The following is a 14,905-nucleotide window of genomic DNA, read 5'->3' as shown; positions in this document are numbered from 1 at the left end:
TGTCTCAAGATCCTCAGTTGCAAGGTCATCTTCACTACTATCAGTCAAACACACATTAGGGAACGTATCATCTGAATCTCGATTCACGTTCATCGAGTACCTTCCGGCTGACCAATTCCCAGTGTGCACAGTGGGTTAATTCGTACTATTTTAAGAAAACAACCATTGTAAATAATCTGTCACAAGTTAACAAAATAATAAGGAGGTACTACGATCTTAATATAATATATTAAACATAATCCAATATAATCATACAGAACCCGAACATAGCCTAAAACAGGTCCTCCATAATCCGTCCTCATTTCAATCAGATTACAACAAAGGAATACGAATAGTCTCATGAAAAATAAAGGGTGACAATGCCATCGAAAATATAGCCTAAGAATTAAAAATGAGCCTACTTTAACAATTACGGGCCCAATCGTCCCTCCTTGCAGCATCCAAGGACAAGAAAAACAATCGCATCTCTGGGTTCAGTAATCTCTCGATTGCGCGAACAAGTTGGGATGGCTCCAACGGAGGGGAAAGCTCGCTGAGCAACGTCGCACAATGACTAATCGGATCATACCCCGCATTGGTCCCATCACTAGGCACTGTCTCTTTGCTGCGCTTCGATGATGCCACAGCTTCTGCATCCTCATATCGTTTACGCCTCGCTCTCTGCGTCAGTTTAACCTCCTCGACGGCCTCAGAAAGCTGCACCTCAAAATCGCTCTTTTTTCTTGGCTTCGGCCTGCGTGATGACCCAGTCACGGCATCCTCTGATGGTGACCCGATCCCCATCAAGTCAATAAAGTCATCATTGCCAATGGGCAAGTCCTGTCGATGGCCTAGTGCGGGAGGGCGTCGAGCTCGCATCTCCTCATCCAGGCGCCGCTCGTCGTCGCTATTTGCGGTTAGCTGTGTTGATGCGTGTTGCATAGTCCCGTATGCAACGGACGCGCCAAATATGGTGCACAGCTCCTCGTACTTTGGGCAGCCAAAAGTACGAAACCTCCCCCATTTCGATTTAACCTAACAATTATAGAAGAAACATACGCAGTTAATAATCAAACATCAAGTGCTCAAACAACAAATTTGAGCGGTGCAATAAAGATGGTTAACTTTAATTAAAATTTTACCCTAATGGCATTCTCCCAGCACTCGTCACTCGCGACAACTGTCTTTGTGTCGGGATCCCAACCCATACCAGTTTGGCTCAACAAATCGGTAAACAAGCGCTGCATCCCCTTCAACCTCGTCAATTTTCCACGAACCTGGTTCCCGTCAAACACTTTCTTCCCAACAGCAGTGAGTCGCTGTGCATAAACTCCATGCTCTCTAAACGTTATCTTTCCGCCCTTTAATCTACCTTGAAGCGCGTCCTGGTAGAGCATGTCGATGAATATCTCCTCCATGGCATCGCCCCAAAGCACATTATCCCGGCTCGTATCTTCGGGGTCATCCATTTCGAATAGCTAAAATGGTCATATAAGGAAAAAAAAAAAAGATTTTGCATGTCAACTAAGCAACAATATGCGTTAATATGAGTAACGACCCGGAATTATTTATGACCCATACCTGTTGATACGGCTGATGTCTAGCAGATGAGCGTAAGGAGTATCGCTATGGGAACATGGATGACGGAAGTTTATTAATCCCCATATATATTTATTAAATATAAGTACACAACAGTAGTAGAGGAAAATTGACAAAAATCTAAACATCCCACTACCACATTCAACCACATGCGTACCACAATAACAACCCAAGAAACATAACATTAATAAATACACAGGGCCATGATAGAAATTAACATATTTGGAAGCATTGCAGATTTTTTGGTTATTTTATTAATGGTCAGTGTGTATAAAAATAAGAATTTAAACAGATGCTTGTAAAAAACACATTAGGGAACAAATACCCGAGCCCCAATACCCGAGCTCTGTAGCACTCAAAAGTCTCAATATAGATGGTCTATCACTGCGACTAATTGGCTCCAATACCCGAGCCAAGTAGCACTCAAAAGTCTCAAATTTTGTTCATACAAACTACAACCCCTCAAAACAGTGTGAAGTTGGAGAAATGCACAGGAAATATGTGATCAGTGCAGCAACTTCACGCGGAGCAGCAGTGAAGTGCCAAGCCCCGAACACACCGAAGGTGGTTACGGTGGATTCGAGTTCTTGAGGTTGGGTTTGAAATCAATATGGATTGGGTATAGAATGAAAAGTGCCAATTTTTCTATTCATAATTCATGGATGGATTTGAGTCATAATATTAAGCCTAATCATTCCCAACAATTTATAAAACAAGCGATTTGTTCAAGTAAAATACCCTCAAAGTTCAAATCCATCACATGTATTACTTCTCTTCAGGGCCGTGTAAATACGCAAGAGGTTTTTGGTCTATCCAACTCTGATTTAGTCCCAGGAAAATATGAAGGTTTGTTAGAATTCTTCCTTCTTTGCTTCATTTTAACTTGTATTTTTTGTAGTAACTGTTATTTAAATGTAGTTTTCGTATTCATAACTGAACTATTTTGACATCATTGTAATGCACATATTGACATAATTGTGGATACATGTGCTTGCTTTTGGGGTACAGGGGGACTGAAGTTATGGGAAGGTTCACTGGATCTAGTTAAAGCCCTTTGCTCAGAAGTAAAAAATGGCAATTTGTCATTCTGCGGAAAGCGAGTTTTAGAGGTGGGCTCCTAATTTACAGGTGATTCTGTACTGTTCAAAAATGCTTACACATGCTGATACTTGGGATGATAGATCTCATTGCTTTTCATCTTTAACTGAAAATGGAACTGCAATCCCATTGGCCTTTATGACTACTTTTTGATGCAGCAGCTAAATTTCATCATTGATTGCTATTATTTACAACTTACATTTTCCCTTCTAAATGCCCGTGCTCATGTTACATAGCAAGGAAATTCATGTTGGTTTTGTTCATCTAAATGATTCCAGTGGCATGGATGGTTGTTATTGAAGGAATAAGTCTATTGTTTCTATATGATATACTCTCTAATAATACCCAACGTAGTGATCATATTTTCAATTTTTATGAGCTTGTGTGCTGAAATGATTAGATGTAGGCTGTAGGCCAAAGTTATAAAACCTCTCTTTTGATGCTCTAGATGTCAAGATAAGTTGGTTGGAAAGAGAATTTGAGGAGAGGTTGTGGTGCAAGCCCTAAATTGTGATAATGCCCCATGGCCTAATGGATTATTCTCTTTTGGTTTTTTTTTTTTTTTCCAAACTTGTCGGGAAGTTGTAAAAGAAGATGTTATGAAGCTATTTCAAGCTTTCCATGCTAATGGTAAATAGATTAGAATCCTCAAATCAACCTTTCTCACTTTTATTAAAAAAAGAAGAAAAACTATGGGCTATGGATATGAGATTTTAGTCTTATTAGTCTAGTAGGAAGGGTCTACAATTTTATTTAAAATGCTTGCTAATATAGACTTACAAATGCTGTTGGACAAGATAATATTCAGGCCCCAAAGTACTTTCACTAGGGAACAAAAAAATTGGATTCACTCCTCATTGCAAATGAGGGTCTTGATTCAAGACGTGTTTCAAGTGGGTCAAGTGATGTAATACCTCAGTCCCACATTGGGAACATGAATAACTCACATTGAGTGGATAGGTTATAAAGGTAGTTATAGGAGCTAAGTCCCATATTGGCTACTTACTAGGTGAATTTGGGCGTTATAAATTATTTTATGAAAGTTTCAAACTAACTAGTCCTTTTGGGGTTATTGCCCTGTACCTAGTGGTATCTTTGGATCATTATATATTCAGCTTAGATTGTAAAACCAGCCATTAGAAACTAGAGCATTTCATGACTTGGCTTGAGAAGGTTGTCAGGAATTTAAGATGGGGACGCATCCACAGAGATTTGTGAGCAACCAAACATGAAACATTCATCTAATCTAAGGATAACATCCATTCTATTATTCATAATAATCTCGGTCAATAACCACAAGCCGAACCAAATTAGGCTCAAATTCATGTTCAAAAAACAAGAGTAATGCCCAGAAAAATTTACACATTTCGCATAAGGGACACGGCAGTAGATGCATTGAGATGAGATACACATACTTGGAAGGATCGTGTCCTTGGAGCCGTGGTGGTGATACGGGTACCCCGAAGGTGGTTACGGTGGATTCGAGTTCTTGAGGTTGGGTGTTTGGTGGTTTTCGGAATTGTGGCCTTCATTGAGTGGGGGACACAATGAATTTGTAATGTAAAATCCCACGGGAACCGACCCCTAAATCTACCCTGTTTGATGGGAATCTATCATGAAAACCCTAGACAAAGGGTCGCAGCGTTTGGGTCAGGGGCAGGGGAATCTCTGTAATGGAAGAGGGACGTGATTGGGTATGGTGTACAGGAATGGAAGAGCAACTGATTCTCGGTTGCTTGGACTGAGATGTGTACGGGCTGACCTCCCTGGGTTGCCTCTGGAAGCGGAGTCTTTTCGCCCAGTCTCAGTGAGTCGCCTTCGAACACGCCAAGTTGGGCTGATTCCAGATGAGAGGCATTCGGTCTGGTGTTGATGATGGCAGGGAATATGACTACGAAGCGTTGAGACGAGCTCTGCGCGGAGCCATAGCTGAGCCTGAGGAGCTTCGGTGAGGGCGATTCGTGTCTTGCACCAGGAGTCTGCGTGAACCGAATGGGTGAAGGGTGGGTGGGAGGGCCTTGAAGAGCCATTACACCCTCTCTGTCTTGCCCAGTCAAAAGGCATAAAGCAACGGTCATAAAAGGCTGGGCACGTCTCCTTTGTCTTATGCGAAAGTTTCTTGACATGAGACCGCTTGGACAGACAACTTGTACCGTACGAAATCAACTTCAAATATTCGAAATCATCTTCATATATTCGAAGTCACATTCGAATCCAAACGAGGGCTAAGAGTGTTAGAATTCTAGAGAATATGATATTTCTATATATATTCTCATTAAGTGTGTGGAGGGACAAAATATCATAGTCCATAATTGGACCCAGCCCACCACTAAAATAAGAAGACAAACAATTAGAAAGAAACAATGAGAGATATGAGAACATATAAGTGTCAGATGAATCAAAAGGAAAGTAAGAAGATAAGGGAAACTGACACACGCAAAAGAAACCAACACCTCATGGCATGCTAGCATGTACAGTGAAGGGTCAGACATGCAACTATCAATAGTTGCAGGAAGATGATCATATAAAAGGCGATGCCCAAATAACTTCAACTGGGGTGGGATCATATCATCTTCTTCTTCAGCAAACCTCTTGAAGAAGATAATATCTCCAACAAGAAGAGGTCCAACCTTCTTTGTACAATGAGATATGAGGAACCATGAGATTGTAAACAAATATATTATAATGAAAACTCTCTTCTTCAAACCTTGTGGACATAAGCCAATTGCCAAACCACGTAAATTTTAGTGTCCATCTATCTTTACTTTCTCTGCACTTATTTTCTATTCACCGCCATAAACGTACGCATCGCTATCATACAGTTGCACCAAAACACTACTGGGGATTCCAAACAACACCGATTGAGACCCAGTCGACTTACTGTGTAAGAAATGAATCTTTCTTTCCTTCCGACTAATTGTGCGCTTTTTCCGGCATCAACAAAGTGTATGATTATTCCATACAAAATGTTTAAAAACTCAATATAAATAACAAAACATAAAAAGTAGATATTAGTTTTATTTTTCTTTCATTTTCCAAGATATAAATAGTATATAATGTATAAATATTCTTATGTCTAACAAAATAAAACCTGTTCATTACAAAATCAAATAATTTTTAATGTTTCAAATAAATACAAACTAAGTAGTTAAAGAATAATCGAATGCATGTTTAACCATTTAAAAAACACATTCCTAAAGGTGATGGAAATGTGGAAAAGGAACAAAATTAACTTTATGACCTTATCCTCCTTTTTATTTATTATTTATTTTTGAGAACTTTGACCTTATGGACTTGTGAGTAGTTGTGACTGCGAGTCTAGGACTAGATTAGAGTCGTATAATCGAAAGTCCTTAATTAATCAATGAATAAAACTATATATTTATGTTTTTAGGTAGCAATAGGACTATAAAATATAAATATCCACCGAATTTTACTGATAGCAGCAAGTGGGAAGAGGATAGGATGTGGGGGAGAATCTCTGCATTAATCTCACTCGCCTCTGAGGACAACCCAACAGCCTGCACGTGAAAGGAGTTAACCCTGACAGCTCACAAGCCCATCTTGCTCTGCTCTTTTGCTTGTCACAAAAAAAAAAAAAAAAACTACAAAACTGAGCTCTGCTCAAGGAGAGCACAACCAAACATAAAGTTGAGAAAGTGCTAGATATATATATATATATATATAGAGAGAGAGAGAGAGAGAGAGAGAGAGAGATTCTAGTCTGATTTGGAGTGAGTACTGGGAGACCCAGAAAGCTCCATCTGATTAGAAACAGAAACAAGAACAATGAGGGAATGCAGGGTCCTTTGTTTTCTCACTGCTTTGGTTCTTGTTGCTGTTCATGGCGTTAATGGTGAAGACCCGTATAGATTCCTCACGTGGAAAGTCACCTACGGTGATATCTACCCTCTTGGAGTTAAGCAACAGGTGCTTGAACTTGTTCATTTTACTTGCTCTGCCTTTGCAACCCTGTTTCTTTGCTTGGCTGCTCTTTGCAAAATGCTTTTCTTTTCTTGTTTGGAAGCAAGGAAAGTTGCTCTCTCTCTCTCTCTCTCTCTCTCTCGGTATTTTTGGGTTGCGTGGTGATAGAGAGAAATGTTGCAGGGAATATTGATAAATGGGCAATTCCCAGGACCTCAGATCGACGCTGTTACGAATGATAACTTGGTCATCAATGTGTTCAACTACCTGAGGGAGCCATTCCTCATCTCATGGTAAAATGCGTCGAATTTCCGTTAGCATTACTTTATGTTCTTTAGATCTGGGAAAATGCAAGAAAATGAAAACGGAGAGCAAAATGTTAAAGCGTATTATTTTATCAGTAACCCAGTAAGGAGCTAAGCTTCCACTAATAGCAGTTCAGAGTCGTATTCTTCTTTCTTAAAATACTGGATAATCTCTAGCCAACATACACTCTCTAGTGAAAGTTAATTTGGGGAACTTTTGGGGCTCCTTTGGAGAGTGTTTTTTTCACGAGAATGAATCTAAGAAAAGTATGTTTTGCCTTTACAGTCACTTTTGTCGGGCTGGGTCTTGTTAAGTCACATCTAACATATTCCTTTTCAAATGGTTGGATCTTATGTTCTGAGTCAACACACCTCTCCTATCAGGACTCTCTCATTGATTGGCTATTTAAAATCTATGATATTAAAAAATTGCCCTTTTAGCAGCTGGCATCATATGACTAATTTCTATTTCCACATGCAAGATCTGTGCATGCCGACATCTACTTTGCATTACTTTATTAATTACAATGGTTTTGTGCTTTGTTTCAGAGTAAAATGGATAAACTAGAGTTGATTCATAACCCTTTTAAGATCAAGTCAACATCTGGTCTTGAATCTTGGCCGATTTACTAAATGGGCTATTCCGGAGTGTCATGGGTGCATTATGATATGGATGGTTTAGCATCATTCATTAAGCTCCATTATTTATTTGTTTTTTTTTAAAGCAAGCTCCATTAGTACTTGTAGTCAGATAGCCCAGATCTATTATTTAATGAGAATATTTACGGATTAGAAGGGACATGTTTCTTAGTTACTTAACAAAGGAAAAAAAAAAAAACAGAGACATCTTTATCAGTTGGATGTGTCAATTTTTTGCTTCTGGGAAAGCTTCATAGTCTTTCCGGTTGCAGAGGTGTGGTAGCCTCCACGCTGAAGGTGATTAAGCGAATTTAAACTTGTAAGGAAACCATGACACGCTTATCTTCTGACTCATGGATTTGTTGTATATGGTAATGTGTAAAAAGTTCCTCTCACCTTTAAGCAGGATAATTATCCGCTCGAATGATTTCTCAAGGCCACTTTATTTTGGTAAACTTGCATTGAAGAAATCAGCCAAGATGGCATATGAGCCATTTCTTTTCAGCAGTTGATTGTGTGCACATTTGTGACGGCTGATATGGATGCTGAGCAACTGATATTGAGTTTATCTACTTTGTGTTATCGTTTAAAAACAGGAATGGCATACAGCAGAGGAGGAACTCATGGCAAGATGGAGTGTATGGTACTAACTGTCCAATCCGACCAGGAAAGAATTTCACTTATATTCTCCAAGTGAAGGACCAGATTGGTAGCTATTTCTACTTCCCATCATTTGGATTTCAAAAAGCTGCTGGAGGCTTCGGTGGCTTCAGAATCTGGAGCCGCCCAGGGATTCCTGTTCCTTTCCCTTCTCCTGCTGGGGACTTCACCCTACTAGCTGGGGACTGGTTCAAGACAAACCACTACGTAAGTATCTCAACATAGGCATGTTCAGGGGAAACAGAACAGAACCTTGATGTTATCCCACTTTCTTGTTTTACATATCTTGTAAGCCTTAGTATTTATTGTGGTATCCCTTTGGTTTATAGGTACTGAGACGACTCTTGGACAGCGGTCGCAACCTTCCTTTCCCTGATGGGCTTCTCATCAATGGTCGTGGCTGGAATGGTTACACATTTACTGTTGATCAAGGTATCTGTCTATTAATGTACTTTTCTGTCTCTCTGGCTGCAAATTCTCTTAACCATTGAAACTTATAGTGACTATTGCCCTTGTCCCCATTGCTATCCACATTTTTTTTCAGGTAAGACGTATAGGTTCAGGATATCAAATGTGGGGCTTACAACTTCGATCAATTTCAGAATTCAGGGGCACAGTATGAAGCTGGTAGAGGTAGAAGGGTCTCACACGCTCCAAAATACCTACACTTCCCTTGATATTCATCTTGGGCAGTCATATTCTGTCCTGGTCACAGCTGATCAGCCTGTCCAGGATTACTACATTGTAGTTTCTTCACGCTTCACCACTCGGGTATTGACAACAACAGCCATTCTTCACTACAGCTATTCAAGCAAGGGAGTTTCTGGTCCTGTCCCAATTGGGCCTACCACTCAGATTGCTTCATCCCTTAGCCAAGCCCGATCTATTCGGTATGTGCGTGTGTATAATACTTAATTTCTTTCAGAATCTTACTTTTCTGGCTTCATTTTCAATGACTTGTAAAGCCAAAATCGTCATCTTGCAGTCGTGAAAAACTTCTGGATTTCTGTTTTTTCCAAATGTACTACAATTAATAAGAAGGAACCACGCTACAAATTAGCATTAAGATCATTCTGCCCAAGCTTATTTTTCTAACATGCCAAAAGCTCCATCAATAATCTGGACATACGTCAGTCAACTCCAAACATATTAGGGACCATATACCACACCATCCTCTTGCCGAACTACCATATTTCCTATCAATCCCCTGTTGCCAGAAAAGGCTCAGCTCCTATATCCAAGTTTCATTTCCTCCCATAACATTCTTTCTATAAAAAATGTTGCAGCAGAATATTGCCTGCCGTGCATGTTTTGATGCAGTGTTTGATTATTTGACATATATACGTATGTTAATTGTTTCTGCTCAGTTGGAACCTGACTGCGAGTGGGCCGAGACCCAATCCCCAAGGCTCTTATCACTATGGAATGATCAAAACTAGCCGCACAATCATGCTTGCGAACTCTGCTCCTTATATTAATGGCAAGCAGAGATACGCAGTAAATAGCGTCTCATTTGTCCCGGCAGACACCCCACTAAAACTTGCTGACTACTTCAAGATCCCTGGAGTTTTTAGTGTTGGAACCATTTCTAGTGTTCCCACAGGGGGAAATGCCTACCTCCAGACCTCTGTTATGGGTGCTAATTTCCGAGAATATGTTGAGATTGTGTTCCAAAATTGGGAAGACACTGTGCAGTCATGGCATATTGATGGCTATTCTTTCTTTGTCATGGGGTAAGCATCTCTTTCTCTCAGTAGTAATTATATACTTGCCAAAGTATGTCAATATATTGGCAATTTGTTGGATGATCAGGATGGATGGAGGGCAATGGACACCTGCAAGTAGAACACGCTACAATTTGAGAGACACTGTTGCCCGTTACACCATTCAGGTATAACAAAAGTTTGTACTTTGAGGGAAATTTCATAGTACTCATTTACTGTCGTGTGGATGTGCATGACTATTGAATGCAGGTGTATCCTAGAGCATGGACTGCAATATACATGGCTTTGGACAACGTGGGAATGTGGAACATAAGATCAGAGAACTGGGCTAGGCAGTACTTGGGTCAGCAGTTCTATCTCCGGGTCTTCTCCCCTTCAAACTCTTGGAGAGATGAAAATCCAATCCCAAAGAATGCTCTTCTTTGTGGTCGGGCAAGAGGTCGCCGCACACGACCTCTTCGAGCCAAATAGACATAAACTACTGTCTGTCTGGAGAGGATCATGATGACATGATTCTTGGGGGGAGAAGTAGACTGTTCTTTGCGGTAAATCAATGCAAGAGCTCAACTTGAGCTCTGAATTTTTTGTAGAATTTACTCGGGTGTCTTCACCGTTCTTCTGAACAGTGAACACCATTATTGGTTGAATTCAGAACCTTGTTGTTGGTAAGAATAATATCTGGTTGAATCTCTTCAGTATGACCATGATTAAAAAAAAAAAAAAAAAAAGGCTGCCTCCGGTACTGCCCCAAAGCTTGATAGATCCCTTTGAGTTCTTTAAAAATGCACTTCATAAATCATGAAAGGATTCCAAATATAAATATTCTTTGGGGATAAGTGTTCCAAAAAGCAAATTATAAATTAGATTTATATGTTTCAAGCGAATATTTATTTATTTATTTAGTTATATTCTTTCATATTTGGTTTCAAGATGATCTCCTCCAATGTTTGAAAAAGAACCATTAAATACCCAAAAATTCTACCGCAGAAAAACGTGAAACAAATGTGATTGCACGATGCACATTGAAGGTGTGATCTGCAATAGTAAAAAATAGAAAAAGTATTGGTATCAGTCGGAAGTTGCCGCACACTCAACGTAATGAATGAAAATATATATATATATATATATATATATATATATATATATATATATATACCCGTGAGGTGTGCTGCGGCTTCCGGCTGATGCGCAGCATACCTCTAAAAAATAATGCCACGGAACCCACTACTAAGTAAAAAATAATTACATTTATACTGTTATGGTAAAATGAGCTACAGTGTAAACTACGGCCCGATTTGGATTAAAAATTCATTCAATCTCATTTTATTTTATTATTATATATTTTTTTTAAATTTGTATATAAAACATAATAAATAATTTAATTTTTTTAAATACTAAAAAAATAATAATATTAAAAAATAATATTTTATTTAACTTTTACCTTTTTATCTAAAATCATCTTATTTCATTTTACTATCCAAACCCACCTAAAAACCACTAAAATTGAAAGATTTGAAGAAACCCACTATGTTACTATGGAAGAAAGAAAGAGAATATCTGACAAAGACATAGAGTTGATTGGATATAAAATAAGAAAAATGTTACTTTGTCTATTTCATTTGCCCCTCATGTATTTTTTTTTCTTTATTTAATGGTTAAATAGTGTATTGATACTTTTTTATATATTTTTTAAAAATGTTATAAAATGATAAAAAAAGTATAAATAAAAAAATTGAAGAAAAATAAAATAAAAATTTTGAACTAGCGATAAAAATGAGCGGTACACTTTGAGTGGCAGAATAGCACCGCCAATGAAATAAGGAGGTAAGATAAAATTGAAGGAATGAGATATAAAACAAGGAAATAGACTAGAAGTGGATGGCCGAGAGTTTGCAGAAGAGATAAGATTCATGACTTCATTTGAGAAAAGGAGGAAAGGGAATAATAAGATAACTCCGAGATCATTTTTCTTAGAGGAAACTCCATGGTAACAATTGTAGAGAGCTTGAATAGCGAGGATGGAGATATTCTATCAAACTCTATTTGTAGTGAATTTACATCCTAGACCTGTGGATGTAGGTTTTAGTGTTGTTAGTGTTGAACTTTACAGTGGCGGAATTAGGAATTTGTTATTGGGGGTCGAGCAAAGCTAAAACTATAATAAAATATTTTTTATTCTATTTCTAGATTAAAATCATCTGTAAGATTAAAATAATTTTATAAAGAGAGCCAAGATAATTTAGACAACACAAGATAAAATTAATATAATCTTATTAAATCAAGTCATGAATGAACATCTCAAACATACTACTATCACGAATAATCGCGTGAAAGTAATTAAAGAGTCATTTAATCATACTGCTGAAACTAGAAAATGCACCAATATATCCTTTTGTATATGTTTGTTCATTTGAAATTTTAAAACCATATTAAGCAGTTTAATTTTGATGGTATGCTCCGTTTAGATCTAATATTCGAATCTTCTTGAGTGTAAATAATTCCTAGCGGAATTATCTGTTAAATTATCTGATGTGCATTTGCAAAAAACTGATCTTTACCAATAGCCTATACACTCTCAAAATTAATCAAGAAGCTGTTCTTGAACATTGGATGCCAATAAAAAAAAAGCTAATACCATCGTCACCCTTTGAAAATCTGTATTGCTATCACTACTAACTTCATAGGTGTAGATCACCAAGGCCATTTTCGACGTCTCGTTTTTGTTACCAAAATCATTTCAGATTTATCTTTCTCTTCAACATTGCTGGTGGAATTTCATATATATTTTCTACATCTTATCATGAAAAGTGTGATATATCATATATGGTGTCGGCCACCGACCCTTCAACCAATGTTTATACCGATCGGTAGAAATACACAGAAAATTACCAATAAAAAAATTATACTATTCGATAAGCATTTTTTTTTTCCAAATATTTTTTAAACATTTTAATCATTTTTAAAAATAAAAAAAATCACAAACTCATTAAAATTAACTATTAAGTAAAAATAAATAAATAAATAAATAATTCAATATAAAATGTCGGTGGATTTACCATTTCTCATCATATGTATATATATGAATAATTTATTTATTTATTTAAAGAGTAATGCTACATACAGTTGTAGAATGTACAAGTGTCGTGCTTTCGCTTTGAAAAAGAGTAGAGTATATTATTAAAAAATTAATTTTTTTCACGTGGATCTCGTATTTATTCACTTTTTTCAAAGTGATTGCACATTGCTTGTACAATTACAACTACAATTAGCATTTCTTTTATTTGAAAATCCTTACTTCATATATTATTCAGGTAGTATAATTTGATTTGAAACATAAAATTTAAAATTTAAAATTTAAAATCTTATAAATTAAATTATGATATGTGAATAATGTGTATTAGTACACGTTCACCTTTTAGTATATTATATATGTACAAGTTGACAACTCTCCTCTCTGTGTTTTAGTATTCCACGTTCACTTTTGTTCTTCCTCTATAGCCATATATCACAATAACACAATTGAGTTTTTGTGACAGTTTTTTATTTGTGACAGTCTTGAAATCGTCACAAAAAATTATTTTCTGTTACGGTTTCAGGAAACTGTCACTAGAGGTGGACGAGAAGTGGTTATACGTTCAAACTATATTAATGTTTCGTTCGAACGTAACTCAGACGATGTTGTTTTCAAATGAGTACATGCGAACATATAAAATGTTACATTCGAATGATTCATGTATAACAATAAGCCCACTTCCGTGTGAACGTATAAGTTATTAATTCGAACATTCGAACGATAGCCATTAACGTTCAAACGTAAATTGTTTTAAAATTAAAAATGGAATTTCAAATTAAAAAATATTGAGAATTGAAATACAAAAACACTAGATATATTAAATGATATTGTTCATTACATAAAGTCTACAAAAATAATTAATATATTAAAATAGAAATATAAAATACGATAAAAGTGCAAAACACTTCGAATGAGTTGTTTACAAATGCATGAAATTCCCCAGTCAATGTGTTGACCTTTTCATTTAGAATATTTAAACGATGGACAACTTCGGTGACACTCTGTTGTATTGACGCGATTTTTTGATAGATGTGTGTAGTAATATTCGAGACCATCATATCAACCCAAGCAGCGAGCATCCCCTGCAAATGTACCTATTGATTGCAGACTAGTACTCCCACTATGGGGAGCAACTCCGGCCCTAGGCTGGGTCGAGGAACAAGATTTGGTGTAGGCCCAGGCTTAGCCGAGCACGCCCCCTTACTTGTCCAATGCTCTGACGATGTGAGATCATGTCTAGGGAGTTCATCTACTCAGTCAACCACTCCTCTGCTTAGGGTGGCACTCTCCCGCCTAGTAATAGCTGAGTAATGATTACCTCATATGATAAGTTGTCAGTGGAGATGATGCTCGCCTTGTAACGGATCATCTCAAATATTCACAGTAGTGGCAAGTCGATGGGCTCTCCACGTGTCACTCGTATGAGGAATTGTGCACGAGTCTGACTGAAGGTGGCCTTATGTGCCACAGGATCCACGTTTGTTGTAGCTATGAGATGCAACATACAAAGAAATGGTAGCAGCAATGTCTGAGAGAATGCTTCTTCTTATCGGACGGTGTGTGGTATCTCCCAGTGAGGACGAAGAAATCCTCATTGTGGTCGTCATCTTGAGGCTGATCAGTCCTCTCGCCCTCTGGCTGGTCTACATCTCTGGCCAGACTCGATTGAGCCAGTAGATGATGCAGATGTGCCTACATTTGGTGCATCCTCAACTGTAATCACGCCCTTCATCTGGTGCGTCCTCAGCTGCAATCACGTTCGTAGTAGATGATATGTGTAGGTATTCACGTTTGAACCTTAGGAGTCAAAAGACCTACGAAACGTTATATTCAAACATTTCATGTAATACGTTTGAACGTGTGAGTGTATTCAAACGTATTTAACTTAACGTTTAAGGCTGTAA

General features: G+C 37.7%; 2 protein-coding genes across 2 annotated transcripts; one reads left to right on the top strand and one right to left on the bottom strand.

The window, feature by feature from the left end:
- Positions 1–402: 402 nt before the first annotated feature.
- Positions 403–1,703, bottom strand: LOC108995278. Its single transcript, XM_035689273.1, has 3 exons — positions 1,561–1,703; positions 1,122–1,457; positions 403–1,014 (listed from the first exon to the last, which is right to left on the bottom strand). Exons 2-3 carry the CDS (start codon positions 1,446–1,448, stop codon positions 403–405), a joined length of 939 nt encoding a protein of 312 aa, XP_035545166.1. The 5' UTR covers positions 1,449–1,457; positions 1,561–1,703.
- A 4,613-nt stretch (positions 1,704–6,316) lies between these two features.
- Positions 6,317–10,626, top strand: LOC109019985 (L-ascorbate oxidase homolog). Its single transcript, XM_019002367.2, has 8 exons — positions 6,317–6,606; positions 6,784–6,893; positions 8,141–8,411; positions 8,534–8,636; positions 8,749–9,094; positions 9,572–9,937; positions 10,017–10,095; positions 10,178–10,626. The coding sequence occupies exons 1-8, from the start codon at positions 6,466–6,468 to the stop codon at positions 10,397–10,399; spliced, it is 1,638 nt and encodes a 545-aa protein (XP_018857912.1). The 5' UTR covers positions 6,317–6,465; the 3' UTR covers positions 10,400–10,626.
- The last annotated feature ends 4,279 nt before the right edge of the window (positions 10,627–14,905 follow it).

The sequence above is a fragment of the Juglans regia genome, chromosome 4, assembly GCF_001411555.2.
Source record: "Juglans regia cultivar Chandler chromosome 4, Walnut 2.0, whole genome shotgun sequence".
NCBI classification, from domain to species: domain Eukaryota; kingdom Viridiplantae; phylum Streptophyta; class Magnoliopsida; order Fagales; family Juglandaceae; genus Juglans; species Juglans regia.
Note: the sequence above shows the minus strand (reverse complement) of the source record. Positions and strands in the feature narration are given on the sequence as shown.

What these genes read in the sequence shown, in the direction of transcription:
- LOC108995278 (XM_035689273.1), bottom strand. Translation starts at nt 1,448, where the DNA reads ATGGATGACCCCGAAGATACGAGCCGGGATAATGTGCTTTGGGGCGAT. An exon ending in GCTGGGAGAATGCCATTAGG is followed by an intron (nt 1,015 to 1,121) that starts GTAAAATTTTAA and finishes TATAATTGTTAG; the next exon opens with GTTAAATCGAAATGGGGGAG.
- LOC109019985 (XM_019002367.2), top strand. Translation starts at nt 6,466, where the DNA reads ATGAGGGAATGCAGGGTCCTTTGTTTTCTCACTGCTTTGGTTCTTGTT. An exon ending in CTCTTGGAGTTAAGCAACAG is followed by an intron (nt 6,607 to 6,783) that starts GTGCTTGAACTT and finishes GAAATGTTGCAG; the next exon opens with GGAATATTGATAAATGGGCA. An exon ending in AGCCAAGCCCGATCTATTCG is followed by an intron (nt 9,095 to 9,571) that starts GTATGTGCGTGT and finishes GTTTCTGCTCAG; the next exon opens with TTGGAACCTGACTGCGAGTG.